Consider the following 14772-nt stretch of genomic DNA (forward strand, 5'->3'; position numbering starts at 1 on the left):
TATGAATTTCGTGTACGTCCGCACAACCAGTTTCGTGTGCCACCCTATCCAATCCCCTTGGCATATCGACAGAAAGTAGCAGCTGAAATTACGCGAATGCTGAGTGAAGGAATAATAGAACCTACGGCTTCAGCCTATAATAACCCGTTAAGAGTAGTCGAGAAGGCAGATGGTAGTATTCGTTTAGTCTTGACTCGCGACAAATTAATACCATAATAGAACCCGAAACAGACAGACCGGAACGATTAGAGGAACTCTTACAAAACTTCCATGGAATATCAATCTTCTCATCAGTTGATCTAAAATCGAGTTTCTGGCAGATCGAGCTCCATCCAAATTGCAGACAGTACACAGCCTTTTTAGCATTTGGAAGATGTTACCGGTTTCGTCGTCTACCATTTGGTTTGAACGTTTCATCTGCCGCATTCATTCGGGGGCTGGACGGCATACTAAGCGATAATTTGAAACGTCATGTCACCAGCTATGTGGACGATTTGCTGATCGCGGAGAAATCTTGGGGAGAGCACAATGCGGTCCTCGGTGAACTCCTAGCGACATTCAAGGAATACGGTGTGACTATCAATATCGAAAAATCGAATTTTGGGACGTCCTCTGTGAAATTTCTAGGACATATCATCACGGGTGAGGGCATTGCGCCAAATCCCGAAAAGATCGAAGCGATTGAAAAGTTTCCCATTCCTACGACAAAGAAGCAGTTAAGGGGGTTCTTGGGGATCATAAATTTTTACAACCGCTTTATACATGTCAAAACTCAGAGCAGTCCTCGGTTGCATCAACTTACAGGAAAGAAGATTCCTTGGGAATGGGATGAGGCGGCCGAATCCGAATGGAAAACATTAAAATTCGCATTATTACAAGCACCCATCCTATCACACCCTAATTTAGCTGAAGAGCTTTGCATAGTAACGGACAGTTCATACTCCGGTCTGGGTGTCATGGTGTTCCAAGACTATGTACATGAAGGAAACAGGGTGTGGAAGACAATTGCGTTTGCTAGCAGAGTACTAGCCAAGAGTGAGAGGAATTACTCAGTAACCGAGTTAGAGGCGCTGGCTATTGTATGGGCGTTTGAAAAATTCAGATACCTTCTGTTTGGTCGCCAGACGAAAGTCTACACAGACCACAAGGCACTCGAGTTCTTGATGACTGCAAAGCTTAATCACAGGCGGCTCATTAGGTGGGCATCATATCTACAGCAGTACAACTTTTCGATAGAATATATCCCCGGCAGTCAGAACATTATTGCAGACGCCTTATCACGGTCACCGATCGGATTTGAGCACAACATGGAAGAAGATCTAGAGGAAAATCACTACTGCCTTTACTATATGCAGAAAGTAGCCTTTGAGAATTTTATTACCTGTAGTATGCAGGACATCAAGAAGGAGCAAGACAAGGACCCTGCCCTAGTGTTATTGAAGCAGAAATGGATAGACAGAAGACACGCCACCATCAGGCAGTTCTACCTCTTGCGTAAAGGCATAATTTTCCACCGAAATTATACCAATGACACTGAATGGGGGGTATGCATCCCTGAACACCTAATAAACAAGGTTATATGGCATACTCACCTTAGCTATGGACACTTCGGACCACGCAAGTGCAATCTCAAGCTAAGGACCATGTGTTACTTTCGAAACATGGAGCGTCGAATTCGGAGGGTACTGTCGGTGTGTAAAGACTGCCAAAAGGCTAAGCACACCACTGTGAGCATGCAGGCACCATTATACCCAATCGTACCGACCAAATTAAGACAATTAGCAGCAACAGATTTGATGGGACCTTTGCCAAGAACAAGAAGAGGATATACTTACGTATTAGTGTTTGTTGAACTAACGTCCAAATACGTTACCTTTACGCCACTGAAGAGGGCGACAGGACGAACTGTATCACGAGCCCTCATCCGGGATTTCCTACCACAGGTTGGTCATGTGAGTAGAATCATTTCTGATAACGGGCCACAGTTTAAGTCAAAAACATGGAAGGAGACGTTGCGTCGATGTAAAATTGATCCCATTTTTATATCTTCACACCATCCGAGCTCGAATGCTGCAGAACGGGTTATTAAAGAACTCGGAAACTTGTGCCGGTTGTACTGTAACAAACAGCACACGACATGGGACGTTTTCCTTAAAGACTTCCAGGAGGTGATCAATGAGGCACCCCATGGGATAACAAAATTGGCACCCATTACAGTACTAAAAAACTGGATTCCTAAGGACTTGATAACCAAGGTCGTAAACTTCCCACCAAGGGCGCGAACGCAGCACCAAGCCATAGTGGATTTGGCTCTCAAGAGGATACGGGCTGCAGCAGAGGTCAGGAAGAGACGTGCCGACAGGGGAGCTCGTCTACGACACTTCCAAGTTGGACAAAAGGTGCTCGTTAAGTCTTTCCGACTTTCGAACAAACAAAAAATGAAATGCCAAAAATTCTATTCTGTTTACAACGGCCCGTACCGTATAAGGAGAGCAGCTCACCACAATGCTTATGAATTGGAGACGCTGAAAGGAAAGAAGTCCATAGGACTCCACCACATATCTCACGTAAAGGAGTTCGTAGAATAGTAGTAGTGTAAGAAATGTACATAGTAGAATAGGCAAATATATGAACCTTTGTTCGGGGAACAATAATCGTTACATTAATAGATTAAGATTGCTAAAGTATTAACACGCTGCGTTGTCTTGCATAAGAATTTACTGCTGCTATCCTCTTTTTGTTTATGTTTGCGATCTCCAATGTCGATGGAGTAGGAGACACTACCTTTTCATGAGCAATGTTTTTGTCCTTTCCTATCTGGTGTCCATGTTAAGGGATAAGGATGAGTGACGAGACGTCGCACAAACGGGCGCATACAAGAACGTGCTCTTAGAAGCGTTCTGAGAGGTCGTGATACGCTCCATAGCGGCCACAACCAGTTCGTGAGACGTTCATACCAATGCTTGCAGGCACGCGTCAGTGCACTGCACGATTGTGGTATATTGCGCGATTTCGAGGGTGAATATGGGCAGTATAGTTTTTGCAGAGCTGCGCCGGTATCGTTGTCTTGCAAGTCGGGGTGAACCTGTGAGCATTTGACTCTAATGGTGCCCTAGACGAGAGAAATGAGGGCATAAAAGCCTACCATGCTAATGTGCTGGTTGGGGATTTAGCGTGCTGCTCGTTTTTGTCACAGATGAATCACCAAGGAATTGTACTTGGATATTCGTGACATACTGTGTAGCTGGCGTGTGTTGGGTGTCTGAATCCTCAACAGGAACCAGTCCTGGCTTGGTCATATTACATTGCTTCTGGAAAGGTGTGCTTTGATCGCGAAAACCGCTTCACATAGAGAAGGAAGTTGCAACTATAAATTTATTGTCGTGTATAGCCATGGCTAACCCAGTCTCTGGAGTTTCAGTGAGGCGTAATGAAAACTCGGAGGTCATGTCGTACGGCGCGCACATCACTGTCGTCAATAGCGGCGAGCAGCAAGACATCTCAGCGTAACAGGAACTATGTAAGGGTATTGTATAAGGTAAATAAAATAAATAAATAAATAAATAAATAAATAAATAAATAAATAAAATAAAATAAATAAATAAATAAATAAAAGGGAAAGTACGATACTAGGATAAGTTAAACTGTAGGATTTAACAATAACTAGATTAATATTGTGGGGGTTTTCTACCACAAGTGTGGCGCGCGCCTGTTGAGTTGCTATTTTTCAGGTCACCAAACCACAGACCCGAGATGGAGGGACGACGGGCGAGCGAAAGTAGCGTAGTTGCATGTTCTTTATAGCACAGTAAAACTTAGACCTGCATAACAACATAATTTAATTAAAAGACGTAGAATGTAGATCGTTGGGATATGGTAGTTAATTCTTGAAGCATGTCTACTGTCGATCTATATAATTAATAGTAATATTAGTGCGGGCCCGCACATTTAGTTGTTCATCCATTACAAAGCATCAGTTATCACACACCATGTACATACTGAGATCGGTCTCTACACATATATCAAAATAAATTATTTCCATGTCTAGATTAGATGTTATAATGATTGCCATAGATTAATAACTATAAAAGTAAAATAAGAGTGTCTGAAATGACAGACCATCAATGTTTCATTATGTAAATTTATTATAACATAGAAGGTCATGGGAAAAAGTTAGGCATAAGACTTTTGTAAGAATTGTACAGATGACGAGGAACGTGGCAATGCAGAGGCCAGCCAGCGCAAAAACAAGAGGTCTTCGGCTACCTGCTAGAGGGCGAGCGTCCCGTCCTACACGCTGACAGTCACCCGGCTGCCTACCTGAGGGATTACACGGGACCCTCGCCCCGCCACAAGCGAAAGTGGGGCTGGCAGTTGACCCTGACACGCGACAGCCTGCTAGCTCTCCGGACGCGGCAGCCGCTTGGAGGGATTCCCTGCGGCAGACCACGTTGTCGTGAGTACACGAAGAACATCACATATCGTGTCAGAACCTGCGCCTCATGTGCCTCAGGACAGAAAGGGACGCTCTATACTCACCTGTTTGGGTTTTTACAACTCACTAGCATTGGCCGATCTGCATACACAAAGCAGTATCGTGCCACACTAACAAATGTATGGTCTCATGTCTTACTTCTCCTCTCTATTAGAGAGCAGTTTTTAACAATAGTCGCTCCTAGTTCGATCCTGTATGGATGACCTCACACACTTGTGGAGTCACTCCACGTGCCATCATCCCTCGTCGAACTGCAATATTGGGAAACGTAAAGTTCTGTCCAGCGAGAGAAGAGACCTAGACTAGTGATGTATCCCAACAAGGAGATCTCAGAGACAATTAATCGACGTGAGGAGAACCTATCACTGTGTCTTCCTACCGTACTGCCGTGATCATATGCGTGGGTCTGACTACAATCTCAACAGCGTACTGCAGACACTCCAGAACTCCCTATTGCTGTTGCCACAACGTAGCAACTACAACCGACGTTTAGCCTTATGTGATGTCAGTACAGTGGAATCAGTGAAGTGCCACGGATATTTCTAACAATGTGATTTAGTGCCTCATTCTCAGCACAGTCGTGAACTTTGTGCAATGTGCACGCACAATTTGATGCCCCATGAACCTTTTTTTTTTGTTTTTCTTAAATTTCTTTCTCTTATGTTGTTTCTGTAATGTATGTTATACCTTGTATGCGTTTGTGTTTTACACTGTAATTCTTATTACAGATTACTGTATTGTTCTCCACATCATGTTTTTTTTGTATTTTGTGTTTATTGTTGTGTGTATGCTAACAGTGTGCCTGAAGTCCCCATAAACTGAAGCAGATACCACCACTGTCATTGTGAATGGACCATCAGTTCAGGGAACATTTTGTAAAGGTTATTCTTGCTGCAGGGAGACAGAATGAATCGGAGGTTGTAACTAGATTCTGAAAACTCACAAAGAGATTGTTAACTTAAATATTATCATGTGTGAGTGAGGTCAGGTTAGTTTAATGATTAAAATTGTTGTAACATCTTGGGCATTTAATTGCGGAGCACTCCAACTCTGATTGTAAAGAATAAACTGCTCCATATTTGGCTCAGATGCCCGGGCCATGTTTAGAGCGTGAATGTCTGCGTGAATCGGTGTTTGGAAGGGGCTCCCTGGGTATGGATGTGTGATGTGAGTGTTAGTGTTCCATATTAAGAAGGTGAAGTTGGCTACATCATAAATAATCCTCCCTCTATGAGCTGCATTTTTCAGTTGCAGTGATTTTCTTTATAGAGTGCGGCATGTGGAGTCACTTTGTAAGATTGTTCTTGGGCGATTGACTCACTACCTTGCTCCTAAGTGAGCCAACCGCTCACCAATTACAATCTAAAATGGCATAGGGGCAATGAGAGGTGGCATGAGCCCCCTCTCATATTTCTATCTTACGATTCTCCTCTCTAGTTGCATGCGGTGGAGGGTTGCTTTTCCTTAACACGCGTACTTCCCACGCAGCGTCTCTCGTCACCCGGGTGGGCCGGTGACAGGCGGGCTCTGTGGAACTGGAGAGAGTTAAGCCGACGTGTGTGAGGCAGTCGAGTGAATGCTTTTCAGACGCCGACATTGTCAAGAGACACGCCCGCTGGGGTGTGAAGTAGCGGCTGGGCTAGAGGTTCCGTTACTTCAGAGAAACTTTGCGAAAACACTTTCTGGCGGGCTACCAGCGAGGCGTGGGAATGACTTGTGTACCCACGCAGTTGTGGCGGGAAAATTCCCGCACTTTCTGCAAAATCAGCACAGAAATTGGCGCCAAGAATCTCCATTGGTGGAATGGTAGTGCTCCGGCAATGGAGTGGAATTTCCGCCGGTTTTCGAGTTGCTGATTGGAACGTAACCACGGCCACTGTCGTGGGGGCGGGAATGTTCGGTGTTCGGCCTGTGCGGGTGCTCTGGGTAGTTGGCAGTCGCCTTTCGGTCGAGGACGTCGGAGCAACCAGCCCTCGCCTGCGGTACGCCAGATCGTGTTCTGGGAGATAAGAAGACTGTTGGTAATGTACGTCCGCAGCACCGGCAGATAGGGATTTTCCTAGGTGATAATCAGAGCTCAGCAGAGCGCGCCTGTTCATCCTTTTCTAACTTTGTTCAGTTTCGAGTAGCAGCAATTACTATTGGGTTAGCTGTGTGTCTCTCTTGAGATTTGAGTGGAAAGGAATTGGCTCCACATACCACTTCGTCTTAAACCTCACGATCTAAGTTAGGGACAACTTCACCTTTACTGTGTTTGTATGAATCTCCAATTTTAGCCAATTTGATGTTTTATATTTCCTGTGTCTCTTTTACTATTCTGCGTTTAATCTTAATAAATCATATTGTTATTTTGGACAGAACTTTCTGTCTGTTAATCAATAGAGCAACCCTATCATTCCTCACTATGCTAATGAAACCTTTGTTTATTTAACTTATTTATCAAATTAAATTATTGCAGGTGCCAAACTCTCTTCTACTCCACTAGCAGGGTTGATTAGAGTCAGTTCGCGTATTTGTTTTATCCTTGTGCAACAGCAAAAGTCGGAGTTAGAATAGGGGGGGCTTAGAGCATGATTTACACATGTGGATTCTAGTAGAATTTAGTGATAAATACACTACTAGCCCCGGCACCTCGCAGGCGTCCACTTGGGTAAAATATTCCGGAGGTAAAATAGTCCACCATTCGGATCTCCGGGCAGTGACTACTCATGACGACGTCGCTATCAGGAGAAAGAAAACTGGCGTTCTACGGATCGGAGTGTGGAATGTCAGATCCCTTATTCGGGCAGGTAGGTTAGAAAATTTTAAAAGGGAAAAAGGTAGGTCAAAACTAGACATAGGGGGAATTAGTGAAGTTCGGTGGAAGGAGGAAAAAGGCTTCTGGTCAGGTGAATACAGAGTTATAAATACAAAATCACATAGGGGTAATGGGGGATTAGGTTTAATAATGTATAAAAAATAGGAGTGCGGGTAAGCTACTAGAAACAGCATAGCGAACGCATTATTGTAGCAAAGATGGACAAGAAGCCCACATCAACCACAGTAGTACAAGTTTATATGCCAACTAGCTCCGCAGATGACGAAGAGATTGTTGAAATGTATGATGAAGTAAAAGAAATTATTCAGATAGTGAAAGGAGATGAAAATTTAATAGTCATGGGGGACTGGAATTCGATAGTAGGAAAAGAAAGAGAAGGAAAAGTAGAAGATGAATGTGGAATGGGGGGAAGAAATGACAGAGGAAATCACCTGGAAGAATTTTATACAGAACATTACTTAATAATAGCCAACACTTGGTTCAAGAATCATGAAAGAAGGTTGTATACATGGAAGAGGCCTGGACACACTGGAAGGTTAAAGATAGATTATATAATGGTAAGACAGAGATTTAAGAACCTGGTTTTAAATTGTAAGACATTTCCAGAGGCAGATGTGGCCTCTGACCACAATCTTTTGGTTATTAACTGTAGATTAAAACTGAAGAAACTGCAAAAATGTTGGAATATAAGGAAATGCGACCTGGATAAAGTGAAAGAACCAGAGGTTGTAGAGAGTTTCAGAGAGAGCATTAGGGTACGACTGAAAAGAACGGGGAAAGAAATACGGTAGAAGAAGAATGGGTAGCTTTAAGAAATGAAATAGTGAAGGCAACAGAGGATCAAGTAGATAAAAAGACGAGGGCCAGTAGATATCCTTCGGTAACAGAGGAAATTAATTGATGAAAGGAGAAAATATAAGAGTGCAGTAAATGAAGTAAGCGAAAAGGAATACAAACGTCTCAAAAACGATATCGAGAGGAAGTGCAAAATGGCTAAGCAGGCGTGGCTAGAGGACAAATGTAAGGTTGTAGAAGCATATATCACTAGGGGTAAGACAGAAACTGCCTACAGGAAATTTAGAGACCTTTGGAGAAAACAACTTGCATGAATATCAGATGGAAACCCAGTTCTAGTCATAGAAGGGAAAGCAGAAATGTGGAAGGAGTATATAGAGGGTCTATAAAAGGGCGATGTACTTGAGGAAAATATTATGGAAATGGATGAGGACGTTGATGAAGATGAAATGGGAGATGTGATACTGCGTAAGGAGTTTGACAGAGCGCTGAAAGAGATATGTCTAAACAAGGCCTTGGAGTAGACAACATTCCATTAGAACTACTGATAGCATTGGAAGCCCTGATAAAACTCTACCATCTGGTGAGCTAGATGTATGATAAAGGCGAAATACCATCAGACTTCAAGATCAATATAGTAATTCCAATCCCAAAGAAAGCAGGTGTTGACAGATGTGAAAATCATAATACCATAAGTTTAATAAGATACGGCTGCAAAATACTAACACAAATTCTTTACAGACGAATGGAAAAAACTAGTAGAAGGTGACCTCGGGAAATATCAGTTTGGATTCCATAGAAATGCTGGAACACGTGAGGCAATACTGACCCTACAACTTATCTGAGAAGATTGATTAAGGAAAGGCAAACCTGTGTTTCTACGATTTGTAGACTTAGAGAAAGCTTTCGACAATGTTGACTGGAATACCCTCTTTCAAATTTTGAAGGTGGCATGTGTAAAATTCAGGGAGCGAAAGGCTATTTACAGTTGAAGAGAAAATGGCTCTGAGTACTATGGGACTTAACTTCTGAGGTCATCAGTCCCCCAGAACTTAGAACTACTTAAACCTATCTAACCTAAGGACATAACATACATCCATGCCCGAGGGAGGATTCGAACCTGTGATCGTAGCGGTCGCGCGGTTGCAGACTGTAGCTCGGCCACCACGGCCAGCGTTTGTGCAGAAACCAGATTGCAGTTATAAGAGTCGATTGGTACGAATGGGAAGCAGTGGTTGGGAAGGGAGTGAGACAGGGTTGTAGCCTATCCCCGATGTTATTCAATATGTATGTTGAGCAAGCAGTAAAGAAAACAAAAGAAAAACCCGGAGTAGGAATTAAAATCCATGGAGAAGAAATAAAATCTCAGAGGTTGGCCGATGATATTGTAATTCTGTCAGAGACAGTAAAGGATCTGGAAGGGCAATTGAACGGAATGGACAGTGTGTTGAAAGGAGGATATAAGATGAACATCAACGAAAGCAAAACGATGATATTGGAACGTAGTCGAAATAAAACAACTGATGCTGAGGGAATTAGATTAGGAAATGAGACACTTAAAGTGGTAGATGAGTTTTGCTATTTGCGGATCAAAATGACTGATGATGGTACAAGTAGAGAGGATATAAAATGTAGACTGGAATGGCAAGGAAAGCGTTTCTGAAGAAGAGAAATTTGTTAACATCGAGTATAGATTTAAGTGTCAGGAATTCGTTTCTGAAAGTATTTGTATGGAGTGTAGCCATGTATGATAGTGAAACATGGACGATAAATTCGAAATGTGGTCCTACAGAAGAATGCTGAAGATTAGATGGGTAGATCACATAACTAATGAGGGGGTATTGAATAGAATTGGAGAGAAGAGAAGTCTGTGGCACAACTTGACTAGAAGAAGGGATTGGTTGGTAGGACATGTTCTGACGCATCAAGGGATCACCAATTTAGCATTGAAGGGCAGCGTGGAGGGTAGAAATCGTAGAGGGAGACCAAGAGATGAATACACTAAACAGATTCAGAAGGATGTATGCTGCAGTACGTACTGGGAGATGAAGCAGCTTGCACAGGATAGAGTAGCATGGAGAGCTGCATCAAACCAGTCTCAGCACTGCAGACCACAACAACAACAACACATTCCTTGTTGTGAGAGGAGTACCTACATAACAAGATAAACACACAGACTGTGCACTGGTAGCTACGCCTCCAGAAATTTTATTTTCATGTGATGAATATACTGGGAGTGGAGATAAGATCCGACACTGTATATGAAACGGTGCGCCATGAAAAAACTGGTAGTTGCTTGCTATTCTAGCAAACAATGCGTCCAAAGTTTAGCAAGATTAATATCATAAAATAAGAGATCACGAACGGGATCGTTAAGCCTATAGCAGTCAAAATATTTCATCAGGAATACAGAGAAGTAAGTTTTAACGACTACTGCAGACACCGAAACATCACCAGCGATAATGATTAAAACATGACGTGGCCTTTTCAGTGATTCGAGTAGTCAAGAAAAAAATTTTTGTGCATACAACTGAGGAGACGGTGTAGAAACCTTCTTTGAGAGCCTCGAGATATGTCGCCTGATGAGTCTGGTAGGGATGCAGTACTAGAATCTGGAACATAGCACTCAGCGGATGTGCAGCCACCAATGTGATACCAGATAATTTACCATGGTGATCAATTCACATTCATAAAAGAAAACTATTTCCTGTCAGAAAGACGTTCAGTACAGTCGATAGTGCAACATTGGTTACAGTAAATCGTAAGCACTCTGACTGTGGTACTACAGTGTTTAGTTACAGTGAATACTTATATTTAGTTTTTCTTGAATAGCTAAGAACAGATTCTGACTGGTGGAGCACCAATTGCTCCAAAGTACTAGGTTGTATGCACTCAAATTGACGTGGTTTGGGTATTTTTGTTAATTAGGTTGTAGGGTCTTACGATAGATCTTCTAGCTGTGGCAAATTTATTCACCATAAAAAAATAGTTTTGTGAATACATGCTTGAATATCTATACAGTTACAATCTGTGTCATACAGCTTTCAACAGGTACCGAGACAGCAGGTGCCGTTTGTTAGCAGCAATAAATACATAATGAAATACTTACGTATGTCGAACGTGGCGGCGGCAGCGGCGGAGGCGGCGGCAGTGGCGGTCGGCAGCAGCAGCAGGAGCAGCCAACACCAGCGGCGAGGCCGCATGCCGCGGTCCGCCGCCTGCCCACTTCTGCAACACCCAACACAGCCCTATGGAGGAGTCAGCTCCCGAAACGCTTTCACTAGATTTCAGACACAAAAATTTCTATGCCTCAGGCATAGATGTGTGTGATGTCCTTAGGTTAGTTATGTTTAAGTAGTTCTAAGTTCTAGGGGACTGATGACCTCAGAAGTTAAGTCCCATAGTGCTCAGAGTCATTTGAACCTTTTTTTTCTACGAAGTCAGTCTCTCATTTAGAATCTTTTTCACATCTGCTACAACTAACTAAGCGTGAAGGTTTTCAAAGACAAGTGTGGGGATTTTAGTAGGGCACGTAGCGAGAGAGTAAACCTGGCAGTGAGAGATAAAAATAAACGGGGCAGTCATCTTACAACCATTTGCAATTGTACACTACTGGTCATTAAAATTGCTACACCAAGAAGAAATGCAGATGATACACTGGTATTCATTGGACAAATATATTATACTAGAACTGACATGTGATTACATTTTCATGCAATTTGGGTGCATAGATCCTGAGAAGTCAGTACCCAGAACAGCCACTTCTCGCCGTAATAATGGCCTTGATACGCCCTGGCATTGAGTCATACAGAGCGTGGATGGCTGTGTACAGGTCCAGCTGCCCATGCACCATCAACACGATACCACAGTTCATCAAGAATAGTGACTGGCGTATTGTGACGAGCCAGTTGCTCGGACACCATTGACCAGGTGTTTTCAGTCGGTGAGAGATCCGGAGAATGTGCAGGCCAGGGCAGCAGTCGAACATTTTCTGTATCCAGAAAGGCCCGTACAGGACCTGCAACATGCAGTCGTGTATTATCCTGCTGATGTAGGGTTTCGCAGGGATCGAATGAATGGTAGAGGCACGGGTAGTAACACATCTGAAATGTAACATCCACTGTTCAAAGTGCCGTCAATGCGAACAAGAGGTGACCGAGACGAATAACCAATGGCACCCCCATACCATCACGCCGGGTGATATACCAGTACAGCGATGACGAATAAACGCTTCCAATGTACGTTCAATGCGATGTCGCCAAGCACGGATGTGACCATCATTATGCTGTAAACTGAACCTGGATTCATCCGAAAAAATGACATTTTTCCATTCGTGCACCCAGGTTCGTTGTTGAGTACACCATCACAGGCGCTCCTGTCTGTGATGCAGCGTCAATGGTAACCGCAGCCATGGTGTCCGAGCTGATAGTCCATGCTGCTGCAAACGTCGTCGAACTGTTCGTGCAGATGGTTGTTGTGGTGCAATCGTCCACATCTGTTGACTCAGGGATCCCTACGTGGCTGCACGATCCGTTACAGCCATGCGGATAAGATGCCTGTCATCTCGACAGCTAGTGATAGGAGGCCGTTGGGATCCAGCACGGCGTTTCGTATTACCCTCCTGAACCCACTGATTCCATATTTTGCTAACAATCATTGGATCTCGACCAACGCAAGCAGCAATGTCGCGATACGATAAACCGCAATAGCGATAGGCTACATTCCGACCTTTATCATTGTCGGAAACGTGATAGTACGCATTTATCCCCTTACACGAGGCATCAAAACAACGTTTCACCAGGCAACGCCGGTCAACTGCTGTTTGTGTATGAGAAATTGGTTGGAAACTTTCCTCATGTCAGCACGTTGTAGGTGTCTCCACCGGCGCCAACCTTTTGTGAATGCTCTGAAAAGCTAATCATTTGCATATCACAGCATCTTCTTCCTGTCGGTTTAATTTCGCGTCTGTAGCACTTCATCTTCGTGGTGTTGCAATTTTAATGGCCAGTTGTGTAATTCTTTTTGTTTACAGTCTTCTATTTGTAATGTCAGTCTAAAGTTTTATATCCAGATAATCACTCATTATTCTAAAATATATGTGATGGACATGTACAGCAAAGCATATTATTTTCTCTTGTTAGAATTTTAAATTCTACCACTAATTTAGAGTACTACTTCTAAGCCACTGAATGTCTTATTACTTGTTCCACAAAGCACCCCCTCCCATCATTCGTTTCATCTACTGCCCGACTCGGAACCTGAGTGGTCATCGCAGTTGATTGCCATGTAGATGTTAGAGGTTCGAATCCCAGTGGAAGTGATGGAACAGTGTCACTCACTCTCACAATGACAGCTGAGTAGCTATTTCACAGAGTTTTGGTGGCACCAGATTGTGAAAACTGATAATAGCCGGGAGAGCTGTGTGCTCATACCACACATCTCCAAACCGCGTTCAGTGACGCTATTGGTAGAAAATGACACGGCAGTCGGTCACTACGAACTGGCCCACCAGGGCCCGTTTTATCTACCAATGTTATTCTTTTCAGTGAGTAACGTATCTGTAGATTTCATTTTTTCAAAATCTCTACAGAACTACATTACATGCTACCAAATGATTTTACATGTGTCCAGTTATCAATGATTTATAATATTTCAGTTACTTTTAATATTTGTTGCACATAAAATTGAGTCGCAAAGTGGAACGTTCTTCAGGAGCACCAACTATTATCTATTTATTTTTCCCCTTCTTTCATCTCTTTTGATTATCATGTGATATATCAGTAATTCAGTCAAATTTTCCAGTCGTTTCTAGTTATGCCGTACACCAGGTATTATTCCACTTTCTGTAACTCTTATTTAGTTTTCATTTTACTTTATTTGGGAATGTTTGTCACTGTTGATTTTATTTTGCTACCTCTTTCCTTCCAGCGTCAACCGAAATCGACCAGTTAATTTTATTGAATTCCACAATTTTTCTTTAAGGCAGTCCTTTGAGTCTATTGTCCCTTTCAGAGTATGACTCTTGAGCTAAAAGATGTTCTTCAATCTGTAGTCTTGTGATGAAGTGAAGATCTTAATTTAATACTAATTAATGTGTCATGTTGCCAGCTTACAATATCGTGTTGATAGAATTTAAAAAATTAAAACATTCTTGTACACAGAAACTAAACGCTGAAATGTAATAGCTCTCGTTTCTGTACCTCAGTCTAACACTTACATTTCTTTTACTTCATGGAGAATCATGTGCTTCATCTGTGTTTCTTCAGAACTTGTTGTGCCTCTCTCAAATCCACAACTGCTGCTCTGAAGAGCACGCACTCATTCTCTCTCTCTGTCTCTCACTCATATGCACACCTCAGCTTGAGGGCATTTCACGTTCAATGATTATTGACCTTATACAAAGGTAAGAATCACGAACATATTTCTTTACATTAGAGCATGGTGACTGTTCTTTCAGAGATGTCCGTAAAACCACCAGGAGGAATCCGCAGCTGTGATACATATTATGTAAATTGACTGCGGTGTGTGTGTGTGGGGCGGGGGGGTGGGGGGGGGGGGCGGGTGGAGTAAGGGAAGGAAAGGGAAGGAACCGTTGATGTCAGGTTCCTAGGGACTTCATCTGGAATCAGTGGCGATGAGTGAAAATGTGGGACAGGTCGGGACT

The 14772-nt window shown here is 43.0% G+C and overlaps 1 protein-coding gene across 1 annotated transcript in view; it reads right to left on the bottom strand.

Annotated features, from left to right (window-relative positions):
• Positions 1–14772, bottom strand: part of LOC126244582 (discoidin domain-containing receptor tyrosine kinase B-like) — a 457485-nt gene that overhangs the window by 383930 nt on the left and 58783 nt on the right. Inside the window, exon 2 of the mRNA XM_049948255.1 lies at positions 11218–11336. Within this exon, the coding sequence (XP_049804212.1) occupies positions 11218–11311 (94 nt within the window). The 5' untranslated portion in view covers positions 11312–11336. The remainder of the gene's footprint in view (positions 1–11217; positions 11337–14772) is intronic.

The sequence above is a fragment of the Schistocerca nitens genome, chromosome 1, assembly GCF_023898315.1.
Source record: "Schistocerca nitens isolate TAMUIC-IGC-003100 chromosome 1, iqSchNite1.1, whole genome shotgun sequence".
Lineage (NCBI taxonomy): Eukaryota > Metazoa > Arthropoda > Insecta > Orthoptera > Acrididae > Schistocerca > Schistocerca nitens.